Consider the following 17515-nt stretch of genomic DNA (forward strand, 5'->3'; position numbering starts at 1 on the left):
TTGATGAGTGATAGATCCAGGATAACGTTATTATTGCCCATGAGGCGTTCCACTACTTGAGGCAAAAGAAATCCGGCAACAATTTTGAAGTGGGTTTAAAGTTGGATATGAACAAGGCCTATGACCGAGTTGAGTGGGACTTTTTGAAAGCTATCTTAGAGAAAATGGGGTTCTGTAATGGATGGGTTCGTCTTGTCATGTCCTGTGTGAACTCTGTCTCTTTTGATGTCCTGTTAAATGGTAAACCTGGGCCCTCCTTCAAGCCTACCAGGGGCCTGAGGCAAGGTGACCCCATGTCCCCATATCTGTTCCTGTTGGTGTGTGAGGTCCTTTCCCGCAATCTATCAAAGCATGTGATGGACGGTTACATTCAAGGAATCAAGCTCTCTCGTCGGAGCCCTGTGTTGTCCCACCTGTTCTTTGCAGATGACTCGTTATTTTTTGTTAAGGCTGACGCAGCAAATTGTGGGAAGCTGAAAGAGGTCCTTGAGAAGTATTGCTGGGCTTCGGGTCAGTTAGGGCTGGTTTGGGGTTGCTTAACTTAAAAAATAAGCAGCTTTAAAAAAAAGTTTTGAAGATTTGGGTGTTTGGTAAAACAAAAATAAGCTGCTTATTTAATAAGTTGCTGTCATTCAAAGCTGAAAAACAGAAGCAGGTGGGGAGCTGCTTCTGAAAACTGCTGCGAGGAGAAGCATGCGGAAGGTTTAATGAAATTTTCATATTACCCATATTGCCCTTATTTGTTTCAAACAATTACAGACTTTTATCCTCGTTATCCCGGTTCGAGCCTCCCAGTAGTTGTTCCTCTTGGATTTTTTGTAGTTGTTTTGTTTTCTCTCTGCAACTTGCTCACCTCATCCTCTCTCTGCAACTTTTTCCCTTCCTCAATCCCTCAAAGCTAAAAAAAGGGGAATGGAGCCTGGAAAGGAAGAAGAAAGGAAGAAACAGAGGAAAAAAAAATTGGGGCCCGTGAAGGAAGAAGAAAAGAGAAAGCAGAGGAGGGAGAAAGAAGAAAAAAAAGGGGAATGGAGCCTGGAAAGGAAGAAGAAAGGAAGAAACAGAGGAAAAAAAAAAGGGGGGGGGGAGGGGGCCTGGCAGTGGCGGATGGGGAGGGAGAGAAGAAGAAGAGGAAGAGGAAGAAAGAAAGGGGAAAAAAAGAGTGAAGATAGATGGCGATGGAGTGGCGGGGGAGGCTGGGAAGAAAGAACCAGAGAGGAAGAAAAGAGGCCTGGGAAGGTAGAAGAAAAGAGGAAGAATTAAAAAAAAAACATGGGAAGGGAAGAAGTCTTGGAAGGAAGAAGAAAAGAGAAAGGAGGAGAAGAGGAAAGGAAAAAAGGGCGAGAGGGGGGGGGCCTGGGAAGGAAGAGGAAAAGAGGAAGAAAAGAAAACAGGAAGGGAAGAAGAATAAAGAAAGGAAGTGAAGAGGAAGAAACAAATAAAAATGAGAAAAAGGCAAAAAGAAAGGTGTCGGCTGGTTTTGAGTTTTTAATTTTTTTTTATTTATTATTTTTAATAATTTGTTTTTGTTTTTGTGTGGGAAAAGTGTAAATTATAATTAAGATTCTTTAAAAAAAAATTGTAAGTGTATTGAACTTCCTTGTGTTTTAAAAAATAAATAAATAAATAAATAACACTTTTGTATTATGCCCTTTTTGGTCATTATACACTCTCACAGCACTTCTAAAAAAAAGTTTATCAAACGCTATGACACTGCTTTTTTTACTCACAGCACTTTTACAAATACGAATTACCAAACACCTAGCTGCTTCACTTCACAGCTGTTTATTCTCGCAGCACAGCAGAAGCAGTTTTTTTAAAAAGCACAGCAATACCAAACTAAGCCTTAATCAATTTTGAGAAATCTAGTTTGGTCTTCAGTACTAATACCCCTGAGACGACTAGAGCGGCTATCGGCTCCCTATTCTCCGTTCAGTGCACTGTTGACCATGGTTCCTATCTTGGTCTGCCTTCTGCGTGGGGGAGATCTAAAAAAAGCACTATGAGCTTCATCCGTGATCGAGTTAAAAAGAAGGTGGCAGGCTGGAAAAATGGAGTCTTGTCTCAGGCAGGAAATCAATGGGGATATAGCCCGTTTTTGGTGGAGCAATCCTGATAGGGATTCACAGATCCATGGGAAATTGTGGAACGCTCTGTGCCTTGCTAAAACGGATGGTGGGCTTGGCTTCAGGGATCTTGCGGATTTCAATCTAGCCTTGCTGGCTAAGCATGCTGGAGAATTCTTTTGAACCCCAACTCTTTTTGGGTCAAAATTCTGAAAGGTCGCTATTTTCACGACTGTGGTTTCTTAGATTCTGTGTTGGGTTCTCGGCCCTCCTGGATCTGGTCGAGCTTGCTGGAAGGTAGGAATTCCATTCTTTGTCATGCCCGTATGTAGGTACTCTCTGGTGATCATACCAGTATTTGGAGGGATAACTGGATTCAAGGTATTGGCGTTATTCAGCCCATAGCTCCCATCCTGCCTACTGCCCCTCAGTTGGTTCGTGATATAGTGGACTCTGAGAACAATTCTTGGAAGGTGGACTCTATCCGGGATTTTATTGATTGGAAAACTGCTAGAGCGATCCTTGCTATGCCAATCGGGCGCTCTATTCTTCCGGATAAGTTCATCTGGCCGTGGACTTCCAACGGGATCTATTCGGTTAAGTCTGGCTACCACTGTCTCCACTCTATTGATCGGTTGAGCCTTACTGGAAGCTCTCACTCCTCTGTTTCCACTCATGTTTTAGTTTGGAAGGCCTTGTGGAAGATCCGCACCCTCCCAAAAATTAAAAACTTCCTTTGGCGGGTTGTGGCCAATGCTATCCCAACCAGACTTAACCTCTACAAAAGGAAGATTGTCCACGACCCTCGCTGTCCCCTCTGTGAGGGCTATGAAGAATCTATTGAGCACATTCTCTTTCTGTGCCCCTGGACTAAGTTGGTGTGGTTTGCCTCTCCACTCACCTACAAGGTCGATCTTCAGAGGTTTACTACTGTTGCCTGCTGGTTCAATGAGTTGTTTGGCTATCAAAGGTGGAGCAAATTCGACAGGAACTGGGCTCTTACTTTGGTCAGCTTCATCACTTGGGAGATATGGAAAGCCCGATGCAAGGCGGTCTTCGAGGGAGGTGCTCTCCAGCCCCTTGTTGTCTTGGCTAATGCTGATTGGGCAGCTAAAGAGTTTTTGGAGGCTACTGCTCCTCCCCCTCCCATTCACCCCGGGACCCCCCCTTTGGGTCAGGTTGCTCGGTGGCTCCCCCCCCCCCCCTGCAGGGGTTTGTAAAAGTAAACACTGATGGCTCTTGGAAACCAGGCTCTACAAAGGCGGGGTTGGGAGTCATAATTCGGAATGCGAGCGGCCTCTTTTGTGCTGGTTTGGCCTGTCCCTACTGGAGTAATTCTGCTCTCCAAGCCGAAGCAGCGGCTGTGCTTAAGGGCCTTCGTCTTGTGTCCCAAGGCAGATATTTGGATATTGAGATGGAAACTGACTCTAAAGTCCTTGTGGATGGTATTATTGGTCGTGCTTGCAACCAAGTCTGGAGCATTCTGCTCCTTTTGGAAGATATTCATGGTCTCTGCGTTTCCTTCCGCGAAGTCCGTTGGAGGTGGGTCGCTAGGATCGCAAATCGTGCTGCACACATGGCAGCGGCGATAGGATTCGGGGCTGTGGAACTGGAAAGTTGGGCCTATCGGCCATCGCAATCCCTGGTGCATGTCTTGGTCTCGGACGGGCTGCCTTGCCCTCCTAGTAACTCTTTGTAAGGTCTCAGTTTGAGTGGGGAAAAGCTTTATGCTGGTCTCTTTTGAGTCTTGTCTTGCTTTTCCTTTTTCAGTCTGTGTTCTGTGTAACTTTTGTTTTGGTGGTCTGTTTCTGGTTTCCTGTTTCAATGAAATTACCACCTTTTCGACCAAAAAAAAAAAACCATGTATAGGGAGGGGTGATAATTTGGGTTAGACTGAAATCTTGGACGGAATTTGACCAAACTTTCCACTCCGGGCAGAATTTCTGTGGGCCCCAAAACGAAGCCAACTTGTGCAGCACGTGAAGGAATGGCAGGGCAAAGCTAACTTGATGGACGCGTGGAAGGCTCACATCAAAGGGGCGTTGGAATCCAACAGCTCCCTTTGAAAACCAATTATGCATCTTATTGTTTTTTTTAAAAAAAAAATTCTCTAATCTTTTGGAGCTTTTAAAAGCTGGCCACGTGTCAAGCAATGGGAGCCAACTTTTTGTGATTTTTCAAACTTTCTCAAATAGATATAACAGCATTGATTTCTTCCAACTTGATTTTAACGAGAAAAAGAAGATCCAATGGTCAAAATTAAAATCAAATGATTAAAATAATATTTTTTATTTATCTAAATGAGATCCCATTCTCAAACTCTACAAATTGAGAAATTTTTGCAGGTACCTGCTCGCCAATAGAAATGAGACATGTGTAATAATTTATTTTTACCCTTTTAACTATTTGTTCTGTTAGTATACTTCCGTTAGCCTTTTAAGTGTCTCTCCGTTAGGCTTTTGCTGCATCGAAGTCTTCCCATTTTTTATATCTCAATTCTCTCCTTTGTTCTCCAAATTTATCGAACTTCCCTTGTTAAAATTCAAAGCACAATCTGAACAAAAGAGAGAATTGAGGAAGATTGGGGTTGAAATGGTGGGTTTTTTTATATGGGTTTTGAGGAAGTTGAGGAGGTGGGTGTGGTTAGAAGTTGGGGAGAGAGTGAGGGTTGGGTGAGGAGTTGATGGGGTTTTGGATGCGCTTGGAAGTGTTGGGTTTGGGATTGGAGAGAGCACTGGTTTTAGGTTCTTAGGGGTTTGCTCCAATAGTGGTATGGTTATTGGTCTTCTCATCTTCTTATATGTGTGTGTATTTAGCCTAGTTGTGTTTTTGTGTTTTGTTGATTTTCTGTACTTGCTATGTTGATTTGGTTTCAGGGGAAAGTGAAACAAATTGTTGGGTCAACCCTTTCGGATTCAAAGGGGGATGGGTCTGCTCTTGTTACCAATTTTGTGTCAGATAAGTCAGCGGAGGAGTATGCAAAGATGTATGAAGAAGATGGCCTTACAGGTGGTCATGCGATCATGCTTGGAGCTGAACCTTTGAGCAGAGCTGCAGCCATTGAAGCTCTGCATGCTTATCCTGGTGGGTCTATGGTTGCCTTATTGTTCTTGTAGATTCTATTGCTGTGTTCGAATTTTTGGGAATACTAACGGAACAAGTGTAACTCAATTGGTATCAACGGAACAAAAGGTTAACGGAGAGACAGAGTTAAAAGGCTAACGGAAGAATACTAACGGAACAAATAATTAAAAGGCTAAAAGTAAATAATTACACGTGTCTCATTCCTATTGGCGGGTACACCAGCCAGCTGGTGTACCGGGTACCTGCAAAAATTTCTCCTACAAATGACATTCTCATTTTAATTTTAAGGGAAGAAAAATGTTATGTTAATAAATTTTAATTTTTTTAGATTAAAATGTTTAGAAAATTAAATCACAAATGTTGAAACAAAAATAATATAAAAAAAAATTAAAAACAAAAAAAATTTAGGAGTTAATCATTCTTAAACAGTTTAATAAAGTTGCGGGACTTAGGACCTAAATGGCATGGTGACAAGGGTACACACTAAACCTCTTATACACTCACAAGTACGCCACAAGTTGTGTGGCAACTTTACACCCTTCCAAGTCCACCTTTATCGCTCTCACATTGAGTTACAAACCCACGTTGCTATGCACAATGATTTAACTTTCAACATTTGTGTATATTAAATGTGAGACGAAAGGATACCTCGCCAATGTGGGAGTAATAATTGTCATTTGGCAAGAGAAGCCCAATTTATTTTTTTAATAAAGTTTGAGGTGAACCTCACATTGTTTCAACCATAATGATTAAACTTGTCAAAACTCAACATCAAAACTGCCATGATTATCTTCAATGACCTCATGTAGAACCACTACTACAATAATATAAAACAACGCTACATGACGCAAAATGAAAAAACCGTTGTGCTTTAAAAAACCATTACAAACCATGACTGGTGTTATAATAACCGTCGTTGTGGAGTCCGAAACCCTTAGTTGATTTTAATAGCATGACGGTTGAAAGAAGTCACCGTCGTCTTTCAAATTAGTTGATTTTAATAGCACGACGGTTGAAAGAAGTCACAGTCGTCTTTCCAAGATGAGCTAATAAAAATTTCACTTAAGTGAATTTGCGGCCCTTCGCGAACCCCTCTAGTTCGCATCTTTTCAATCTCTGTCTAAAGCTCCTAATAATTGTGAAGCTCCAAACCCTAGCCTCCTTTCTTTTGAAATTCTCGGCCCTTCGTGCTCTGTCTTGTGGATCTCGTTGAACCTGTTCTTCTTTAAAAGCAATAGACGACAGTTCGCTTCAAAAAACTGTTGCCTTTACAGTTAATAGACAACGGTTTGTAGTAAAAGCGTCATTTTTACATTTAATATACGATGGTGCACCGTCGTAGTTTGTCATTCAAAAGATGTCAAATATAACGACGGTTTTCAATGCAAAAAGACGATGGTTTTCCCCCATCGTCTATTTCAATTTTTGTAGTAATGAACAAAACTCTTTAGCCTGCCTAAACTACACATAAAGCTTATGCACATCAAACACACTTCCTCACATGTAAAGAAAATTGTGTTGGGGAATCGTCCAGATGTGACCCATATGCATGTGGGCCCCCAAAGGGAGCCCCGCACAGGGGCATATTAGCTCAGTGCAAATCATAATTTTAAAAATTTGTTTCTTAAGAATTTGGATTAAAAGATAATTTTAAGTACAAATTTTCTCTGATTGGAATCAGCGGGGTCTTGGTGTAGTTATAGAAACATGAGAGGGTTGGGCACAATATATATATTTTTTTCCATTTGCTTAAGAAGCAAACAATCATAAATTCCGTATTTTAAGAGTATTTCATCGGTTTGAACTTTTCTTCTCTCATTTTTATTTTCGGTTATCTATTCATAAAAAAGGAACCATTTGTATTTGTGTGTAGATTTGTATCTTAATTGTTCAAACTGAAGTGTGTCTGTTCTTCTTTTGAAAATATATGCTTTTGAAATTTCAGCTCAGAGAGAAGTGGATATCCTATCTAAGGTGCATATAATGAACGTGGAAGTTTGCTGCACTAGTTGGCTATCAAGGTGCCATCTTCTAGAACTTTGCCGCTGTAGGGGTTGGTAAAGTCATGGAAGTTACTGTTGTACCCTCACATTGGTCTAGGGTAATAAAAAATTGCTCCATGTTTGTTCAATATAACCTAATTTTTGCATAATTGAATCAGTTGTTTTTCTACAGGCGGTTTTATTTTCTTTTAGTTTCCTGCTGAAAAATGAGGTATAGGCTTGTATTTGTTGCACAGTGTGGCTTATGTAGGAATATAACCAAGTTAGTGATGCTTGAATATGTTGTTTTGAGCCAATTCATTGGGGAGCTTTTTATTTGCGGCAATGTGGGCGGTTTAGAGCGCTCCATGGATGCCGTGCATATTTGTCTGCATTTACACTGCTGTGTACCGCTCCCTTGTTATAATAATTCTGTATGAAGTGAATTTTCATTTTTGTTGTCAATAATAATACACTTTCGTGAGAAGCCCCTTGTAATTTTTGGTGGATAAAATTGAACATTCGACATATGTAGTAGCTATCCAGTCATGCAATGACAATAATAATGCACTTTCGTGAACAAAGAATAAAGTTGTAATTTCTGGCGTCTTATTCCTAGTTTCTAAAGCCAAATTCTTTTTTGGGTAAATGGAGCCATTGGAGATGTTAGCTCTACTAGGGCTGTTCAAACAGCAACTGGTATTCAAAGAACCAAAATCCATTTGCAATATAGACAGAAGTTCGAAAACTACAAAATATGGATGATACTATCGCTGCCCATCAAACTTTTCATCTTGCAGTGTCTTTTGCAGGATTATCAAAAATCCTGCAGTTGAGTTGCAGCAACTTCACATGACTGGGATTCTTGTACCTTGCCAATACTAGCAAAATCACTAGTATAATGAGACATAATCTTTCAACAGAAATATGTTGGACATATTTGGATGCCTGTTTACAATTAATGTCTGATTTTCAATAAATCTTGATTGGAAATTATGAAATAGATAAATCTGTTACATTTTGCTCCCAACATACATCAATTCCAGTGACTGAGATAGACAAAATATGTGTGGAATGAAAGCATTGGATAAATCCGGCTATGTTCATCCGCGGATAAATGCTGGATGCATCAATTGAGAAGAAATGTATTGCCTTATGCAACTTAAAATGGAATCTCAGAAATTGCTGGTGCCTCAACACCTCTTGATTACCAGACTCCTTTCGACAACTAAACCTGGGGCTCACATAAACCACTTTGGAACCTCATTGCCTGAAAATTTAATATCGAATATAGAGAGCTAAGAAAAAAGATTTAAACCAAAACAAAAAGAAAAAAAAAAACTCACACCCTGAAAACTACAACCTATACCCCAGAGATGCACAGCAAAATATTGCTAAATTTGAATTGAACACAAAATGCAGATATATGACCAGAAAATGCAAAGATATCATTCAAAATTTAATGAATTTACATACTCTGGCTCCTCATTGAGATCAATGTGCCTCCTCTTTTGGTGATCTGCTGGTCCTGTAAACAAGGTAAGCCATTGAGCTTCATGATCACCAATGTCAACGACATTAGCACGAAGATCATCGTGAAGTGCCATGTAATCTGATTGGCGAGGCCTCTTGCCAAGACTAGTCTTTGATGCTAAAGACGAGGAAAGCAATTCGCAGTCTTGGTGTTGATCATCATAAATATCATCGTCCAATGCCATCGCATCAGGTAACAACAACTGTGTTGGCCCATGATCAACAACATCAGTCTCACTGACATCAGCAACCTGGTGGCCTAATAGGTGGACCCCGCAGGGAATTTTAACGGGTGTTGGCACTTTGACAAAGAAGTCAAGTACAACTTGACACGTAGTACCCTGCTTAGTCAGTGGTTCTTCAAACTCAAACTCGGACTCGTACGCATTCCAATAATCCAATAATGGAATAGACGTGAGGTACACAAGACTTTCCAATAATCCAATATATCTCTCATATGATCGAACAATATCTATCATATTGACGACTTTTCCATTGAGAAGAATCTTGGCAGAACCAGGAGTAACAGTACATAGAACCAATCTTAACGTCTCCCATTTTAAATTTGGAGGAATTTCAAAACTAACTTCACATCCAGCAGCGTATCTCTTTGTTCCACTACCTGAAATCACATAATGTCTAACTATTGTTGCATCTTTACGACAACTAAACCACTTTGGAACTTCATCGCCTGGAAGATAAATGTGGAAATAAGAACGCGGAGAAGAAACAGAAACCTGATTCAGAAAAATATTTTCTGTGATGTCGTAGCCGTGTAGTCTAACGCAATTGGTCAAAGTCAATTCCAATTCAACCCCCGGTGAGATCTCTGGAATTTTCTGCAATGATGTGCAGTTATCCAGCAATACCCAAGACAGTTTTGGAATTTTTTCCAATGATGTGCAGTTATCCAGCGATACGAATTCTACTCTTCGTGGAAGCACTTGTTCTGGAATTTCCAGAAGACTCTTGCAATCACTCAAGTCAAGCTTCCGCAAGTTGACAAATTTGCTAATGCATCTCGGAAGACTGACAAAATTGTTTCCCGATAGATCAAGTTCTGTTAATGTGGACCAGCAATCAAGGGGCAGGAGGAAATCACTTTTTGATAGATTGCATCCTTTGAGACTAAATGCAAATAGGTTGGGAAGCAGCTGTAATTCGGAGTTGCTGGATGAGACTTGAGAGTTCACCGTAATTGTAAGGTTCTCACAATAATCCAATCTCCGTAGTGATTCCATCTCGACTTCTATTTCTGGGAAACTCTCAAGCCTTTTGCAATCACTAAGATCAAGTTCTTCAAGAGATTTCAATCTAAGTGTTGGAAACCTTGTAAGATTGAAGCATCCATAAAGATACAATTCTCGAAGCCCAATAAGATATGCAATTGATGGATGCAATTCTCTTATGCCACTTCCTTGCATATTCAATCTCCATAGTGATTCCATCTCCACTTCTATTTCTGGGAAACTCTCAAGCCTTTTGCAATAACCAAGATCAAGTTCTTTAAGAGATTTCAATCTAAGTGTTGTTGCAAACCTTGTAAGATTGAAGCATCCAACAAGATCCAATACAACAAGTTTATCAAGGAATCCAACAGAATCATCGACCTCAACCAACCGTGTGCAATCGCGTAGATTCAAGTACTCTATGTTTGGGATTCCGGATAAGTCTGGGATTTTTTCTAAGAATTGACAACCCCTCAAATCCATAGATGTCAGGTTTGGCAAATGCTGGGAGAGTGGGAGAGAAGAACACAAAAACATGAAATAATTAATCACACGCTTCAAAAGACAAAAACCTAGAAAACAATTTTTAGTTTTTTTCTTTCTGAAATTAACAACTGTATTTGAAATTATATATAATGAATGGAAATAATTTCAAATGCATACCTTAAACTTAAATCCATCCAATTGTTTCATATGACTGTGAGGCATATTGAACACAACAAGACGATTTCCTTGAAAATTGGGTGGCAAAGACTGTAACTGACATCTATCCCAATCAATCAATGTTAAGGCGTTGGGCAGATAGTTAATGTGCCCACATAGAGATGCATTACGGTTTATGAAAATTTCAAGATTTACCATATTACGGAAGCATTCTGGATTTAAGGTTATCTCAGCTGGTTCTGGAAGCTTCACCATGATGCCTTTAATATTTCTTGTTCCCTAAGATAGAAAAGCATTAACATTAAAAAACGAAGTCATTTTACAAACCAAAATGCAAGCACATTTTGTTAAGAAAATTATATAGGTTACATAAGGTATTCTTTCTTGTCAAATTGAATATAATAACATATGTGATACTTACTGTACTTTCCGTTAGAACTTGATCAACATCCTCGTAAAACCACAATCTACTACGCTTGCCGGGATCATTGGGGGATTCTTCGTGAACCATATCCTTGCCTAGTTTTTCTAGTAAGTCATGCATCTGAATCCTACCATAGTCAATAGTTATCATTGCCTTCTCAATGAGTACCTCAATACAATCTCGGGAGACCTTGTTCTTAGAATTGCTTACTATTTGTAGAACATAGTCCTTATTTTCACCCTTGAAGAAACATGCGATGTCTAGAAAAAATTGTTGCATGGAATTTTCCAAGGCATCATAACTTTTTTGAAGTATTTTTTGAATACCTGTATATGGTTCTCCTTCATAACTATCTAATATATCTTGCCAACGATCTTTGTCTTTATTACGAAGATGAGAACCTAAAAGTGTTAGAGCTAGTGGTATGCCTTGAGCATACTCTAGTGCACGTTGTCCGAGTTCCAAATAATCCTTTGGAGGTTTGTTGGTTTTGAAGGCACTGAAACTAAAAAGCTCGAGAGCTCGGTTGCCATATAACTTTTGGACCTCGTATATCAAATCAATTCCATGACATTTTAGCAATCCGCTATCTTGTGTAGTTGTGATGACTCTACTTCCCTCACCAAACCAACCAACACCAGCCAAATTGTCTAATTGCTTCAATTGATTCACATCATCAAGAATTAAGAGAATTTTTTTATGGCTCAACCGTTTTTTTATGACACCAATTCCTTCATCAACACTATGAATTTTCCATTCACTGCCAAGAATTTTATGAAGAAGAGCCTCCTGTAGCTTGATTAAGTCTCCATCTGACATTGAATTTTCTCTAACATTTGACAAGAAACAACTTCCTTCAAATTTATGTGCAATTGCATTCCATATGGCTTTTGCAATTGTTGTCTTGCCTATTCCAGATGTCCCCCATATCCCAACCATGCGACGACCATTCCCACCAACATCTAAATGCCTTTCCACATCTTGTACACGAGATTGAATTCCAACTGGGTACTTGGCCACATTCCAATATGTGCGGCTCAGTACTTGGCTTAAGATTCCATCAACGATGTTGTTGATAAATGTAGTTTCATACCTGCCAGTTTAACCAAATTACACACATTCAATGAATCAGATTTAAACAAATCCAACCATGCAAAAGAACACAACATACTCAAGTATGTAATAGTTGTTCTGACCAAAAAAGATGTAATAGTTATTTAACCACAAACCTGTGTTATGTATCATTTATACTTGTATGCCTTTTGAAGAGATTAATATATGGATTTTGAACTTTCTGCTTACAGCTATCGAAAATACAAAAGTACCCAAGAAAATAAATCTTCTCACTACAGTTGTATATTTTTATAACAGAATACTTCTCACTACGTAATAGTTGCTCAACTTGACGCTATTCAGTTTCACGTAATAGGCGAAATTATCATATAATACTTAGCAAGCAACATAAGATCCTACAAAGCAATCTAAAGAAAACATTAAAAAGTAGATATCATCGGTTTTCAAAGTCGATATGCAAAATGATTTCTTATAGAGAAATTATTTGTTAGCTAGCTGAGTTGACTTTGGCTTACCTTGTTCTACTTCAAATGATTAAGTTTTATGATGGCTCGTTTGGGAGTGATTCTTGATAGATCAATAATCACTTTTATGGAGAAGTACATGGAAAGTGTTTCTCTCCATAATCACTAAAAATTACTAAAAATGATTATATAAAGAAGCACGTGGAAGGTGTACCCAATAAGTGACAGAATAACTACCAAACAAATTTGGTAGATTTTCTTCATCATTGGCATAAGAGTTGGATTAACAAAATCGTATAACACAAACATATCCTCGCTAGATCAAGTTCCAATGATCAATTGCAATTGTGTCTATAATTTTAGCTGGAAAAATTGAAAGGAAATTCCAATGCAAAAGTACTCGTGATTTTATATTTATTCGATTTCCAATATTATGAGTTACATAATTACATTACTCTATTGAGAAAAGTGGAGGGCATCTTCATCAAAACATTTTTTATATATAAATTTAAGTAATATTTCTAGAAATGTTACTTTAGCTAATCATGTGGTGACTCATACAATACTCTCTATTTCCAATATTCTGCAGTTGTTCCACCCTGTACCCACCCACGTGTGGCAGCACACAAGACTTGATGTCTTTTTACTTTTTCTAATTTTTTTTAATTATATATTATTAGTGTATTTTGTATGCTTATTAAAATATATAAGTTTGGCCTCAAAATATGACATCGAAAATATTTATTAAAAACAAATTAAAATAAAGATCTTCTCCCTACAATTTAATAATGAGTAACAATTAAATGTGTAACAAATAGTAATGAGAAAGAAGAGAGAAAAAATTAAACATGAAAATGATAAAGATAGAAATATACGTACTCTCCATCCTTGAAAGTATGTCCGGACAAATTTGCTGTTTTTGTAAGAGCTTCCCTCCATATGAGCACCTTCTCCTCGTTATCTTTGAATTTGCTTTCAATAAGGCCTTCAAATGCGTCACCAAATTTACTTGTTTGTTTTCGCACATCCGACGGATCCAGCTTGTAAAAAATGGGCAAAACTACTTGTTGCTTTGATTGTTTACATTGAAGGATCTTGACAAGTTCATCCAAGCACCACCTCGAAGATGCATAGTTTTCAGAGAATACAATGAGAGAAATTCTTGATTCTTCAATTGCTTTGACAAGGGCTGGCGATATTTCTTCTCCTCTCACAAGCTCTCGATCAATGAAGGTCCGGATTCCCTTACGGACTAAAGCCTCCTTCAAATGATCTGTAAAATTGGTGCGTGTATCCTCACCTCTAAAACTCAGAAAGACATCATATGGAGAAGAAGAAGAAGAAGAAGGAGAAAAAGAGACTGGTTGAGTGGTCATAGATAGGAGGCAGATAATTAAAAGTATGGAGAAGCTCAAAGAATTGGGTATGGCAGTGGCGCTCTGGTTAGATTTATGCGGGCTTGACCAAGTCATCAAACGCTGAATTTTCTTTTCTTACTGACGCGGTCTTTAATTACTTTGAAATGGTCAAACGGTGATATTTAATTTCTTTTTTCACTGACACGCTTTCTTTGAAATGGTCTTTCTACCCAAAGATTTTTATATTTTTTTGGTCTGAAATTAAAAAATTGAAAGATTATTGAAACGAATTTTATAGATTCGAACTAGAGACCCAGGTCAAAGCTCTTTTTTATTAGACTAGATCTCTTTTTCTTAAAAATCGCTTTCTTAGATAAAGTTTATGGAGAAATTAAAAAAACAAACACCGAAAGTTTTTCTTTTGTTTTTTTCACTTTTGCTCCAATGATTATAAGAATATTTTAGTAACAATGTTTCATTTCATTGTATGAAGAACTTTCGGTGATATTTCTTTTGTCACCACGCGCTTTCTTTGAAATGATGGTCTTTCAGTGGTTTGTTTTTGTTTTTGTTTTTAAAGCTGGTGTGACGACTCTATCTCTAATGCGACGGTACGTACAACGTGTTGAAGTGAAGGTCAATAGAGGGTTCATCATATAACTAGTTAACCCTTAAATATAGTTAACACTATAAGAGGAAAGCATGCACAACAAAAACAATTGGCTGAGTCAAATTAGCTTTCATGCTCAAGCAAGATGATAGAATACGAGGCCTCAATAACCACAAATTCCGTGACCGGTTCCAACAGACCAACTACCCATACCTGATTAAGAACTCAACACAACACTAAGGGTTAGCAAGAGTGTCCTTTTTACATAAACTCATACCTTTTACATCAGTACAAGTTCATCCGTACAAGCCCCTCCAGAGGTTTAGGGGATCGAAACCCCAAGGTAGTCACACGGCTCCTTTCACTCTCAGGTCACAAATTAAGTATAAATTGTATCACAAGAAGGGCATGCTGTACTAGCAACCAAACACGATGCAGAGTTCTCACACATCAATATTCACATACATATACACAGGAAAACCTCTAACCAAGGCGTGAAGACCCCCTACCTGGTGTCCACACAACCGTAAAACCAAACGTCACAGTAGAGCTCCAAGAGAGTCAGAAATCCCTATAAACAACAAGGATCAATATCAAACCCCAACTCACATTAACACTTTGATTCACAACCCACTTCCACTTCTTGGGTTTGTTAAACCAATATATCCATTTCTTAGGACAATTCTATCTCTTAGGAAAGCCTCTGATCATGTGATTCTGCTCTGGACTTATAAAAGAAATCAAAGACTTCCATTAAAATCAGAAACTTCAGTTTTGTTAAACAATTTAGGCAGGAACACTTTGCCTTTGGAAAATCATTAAAAATCCATTTTGATTCAAAATGGTGTGAACATTTCCAGATCACACGTAGACGTATAAAACTTCAACATATCAAAAGTTCATCGAATTCCGAGTTAAGGAAGCCAGTCAAAGACTAAATCCAAAACAAACTTGGCTGCAGAGTTTTCTGTTTTCTGCAGAATAATGCCAACTTTGAAAATTTGCCAAAAATCCAATTTAACTCCAATTTGAATGAAATCAGTTTTGAAATACTCATCGAAATGTCTATTTTTCACCCATCAAAAACCCAGTTTAAAACAGAAGTGCGAACTAGGTCATTCTGTCCAGAACAGAACACATACTCAGATTTCTGCATAAATGCAGATTTCCTCAACATCCATCTCATTCTTTAAAATTCAGTTCTAAGCAGCTTTAAACACCAGAACAGTCCCAAATTCAAGATAAAAAATGACTATTATCCTCATCAAACTCAGAATTATCCAACACACCCAACTACCAAGGCCACAAACTTGAAATTAGAAACTTACCCAACTTCCACTTCAACCCAAAAATTACTCTGAGTTCTCTGTAGGTTCAGCCCAAGGTAGATTCTTCACCTAGTGTACTTGCATGTCATCAAATAACATCTAAAATCACTTATACAATCTCACTTAAATCAATGTACTTTAGAATTCCAGCAGCAAGTGTGGTAAACAAATCTTACCTTAACAGCTCCAAAGTAATCCTCAACCTTCAATGAGCTGCCTAGCGACCACCATTCTCCCAAACCACGCTTGGAAACAAGATCTTAAAGCCTAATCAGTCACGAACTCAAAAAGAGGAGATTTTCGAAACTTAACCAAATCCAATAATGGTTTACCTTTCTTGTAGAGCTCGTTCCTACGATCCTAATGGCGAAAAAGGCGCAAGAATTGGAGTTGTAGAATGAAAGTTATGGTAGAAAGAAGTTGAAGGAGGAAGAAGAGACAAAATGGGTTTCTGGAAAGAGAAACTCGTGAAGTAGGAGGTGAAGGAATAGGTTCTCACGTTTCTAGCTAAAAACTAGGGTTGGGAACAGTTCGGTTCGGTCTAGTAATCATCTCAAACTGAAATCAGAATCGGTGCTATTTTACGTATTAGTAAAGTAAGGAATCAGAGAATTTAGGAATTGGGGAATTACTAAATCGGTATGGGAAGAATTATTCCCATTAAGCTGTTTACTAAACATATGGAATTAGCTTAGGAATGTGGTTGATTCTCATTGTTATTGTTTACTAATTTACATGAATCAGAATCCAAATTAATTTGATTACCAAAATGTCCTACACATTTTCACCATAGCACATATATAATTCTCAAATTGGCTAGCGAGACTAAACTAATCTTGTAGCAAACCAGTAAGGCGGTGTAAACATGAGGAATCAATATGCTGAAGAACATCTAGAGCTCAATTCAATGATAATGTTAATAACACCTTTGTCCAAAGCCAATTTCAAACGAAAAAATAAATTCCAATAAAAGTATATATCTTTCACCTACGTAACTAGTAAACAATCAAATAATAATAACTTGCATAATCTTCATACGATTAAATACATAATCTTCATATTACCAACAAAGAGATATATAATCTCCACAAAAATCTTTATTCAAGACCGAACTTTGTTTTGTGATGAATGTGAAGACAGAAGATAGAAGAAGATAGATAGATAGATAGATAGATAGAATGACTTTCATAGCACAAGGCATTGTTGCTGCTTCTGGGAGGTTGTGTCTACAACGCTAACGTGAAAAAGAAGTTGGAGTGTCTTGGAACTTCTTGGCATGAGTATTTTTTTTTTTTTAAGGGTTTGGGGTGTTTTGGAATTATGGTAAAGTGGTAAGGGTATTTTTGGAAGTTAATAAGAGAAAACAAGAATGGGAATCGTATCGACTACTCCCCCCTAGTTGATCTAATACCTAGTTTTGAGGGGATGTGATTACGGATTTTGAGGTGGGGCCTACTTATTTTTTCATTCCTGATTGCAAGTAAACGCAGGGGAAGTCAGGAATGGAAATCATTCCCTTTCCTCCCATACCCATTACTGATACGTAAACATGCCCTAAGTGGTCTACTTTGGTTTTACTAATCTTTTTTTAACAAGCTGGTTCGGTTCTCATCGGTTCTAGCTTTGAACCGGATTATTTATTTATTTATTCTAACAAAACATTTATTTTTTCAACTTGAAAATTAACAAATGATCCAATTTAT

The 17515-nt window shown here is 38.2% G+C and overlaps 1 protein-coding gene across 9 annotated transcripts; it reads right to left on the reverse strand.

The window, feature by feature from the left end:
* Positions 1 to 7991: 7991 nt before the first annotated feature.
* LOC110746530 (TMV resistance protein N-like) lies at positions 7992 to 16365 on the reverse strand. 9 transcript variants are annotated; one of them, XM_088249511.1, is made up of 9 exons: positions 16145 to 16365; positions 15989 to 16057; positions 15813 to 15911; positions 13396 to 15055; positions 10976 to 12071; positions 10750 to 10833; positions 10555 to 10644; positions 8606 to 10395; positions 7992 to 8399 (listed from the first exon to the last, which is right to left on the reverse strand). In XM_088249511.1, the coding sequence occupies exons 4-9, from the start codon at positions 13986 to 13988 to the stop codon at positions 8393 to 8395; spliced, it is 3660 nt and encodes a 1219-aa protein (XP_088105637.1). In that variant the 5' UTR covers positions 13989 to 15055; positions 15813 to 15911; positions 15989 to 16057; positions 16145 to 16365; the 3' UTR covers positions 7992 to 8392. The 9 variants fall into 9 exon arrangements, with proteins under 9 accessions (XP_088105637.1, XP_088105636.1, XP_088105635.1 ...); XM_088249510.1 differs by having other exon boundaries at positions 10555 to 10650; XM_088249509.1 differs by having other exon boundaries at positions 10555 to 10833.
* Positions 16366 to 17515: the final 1150 nt, after the last annotated feature.

Source organism: Prunus avium, chromosome 2 (genome assembly GCF_965620075.1).
Source record: "Prunus avium chromosome 2, drPruAviu1.hap1.1, whole genome shotgun sequence".
Taxonomy (NCBI): domain Eukaryota; kingdom Viridiplantae; phylum Streptophyta; class Magnoliopsida; order Rosales; family Rosaceae; genus Prunus; species Prunus avium.

Bases quoted from the DNA above. Each gene is read 5' to 3' on its own strand.
- LOC110746530 (XM_088249505.1), bottom strand. From the start codon at position 13,988: ATGACTTGGTCAAGCCCGCATAAATCTAACCAGAGCGCCACTGCCATA. The intron at 10,834-10,975 runs GTAAGTATCACA...TTTCTATCTTAG, and splicing joins AAGTTCTAACGGAAAGTACA to GGAACAAGAAATATTAAAGG. The intron at 10,396-10,554 runs GTATGCATTTGA...CCACTCTCCCAG, and splicing joins TGGATGGATTTAAGTTTAAG to CATTTGCCAAACCTGACATC.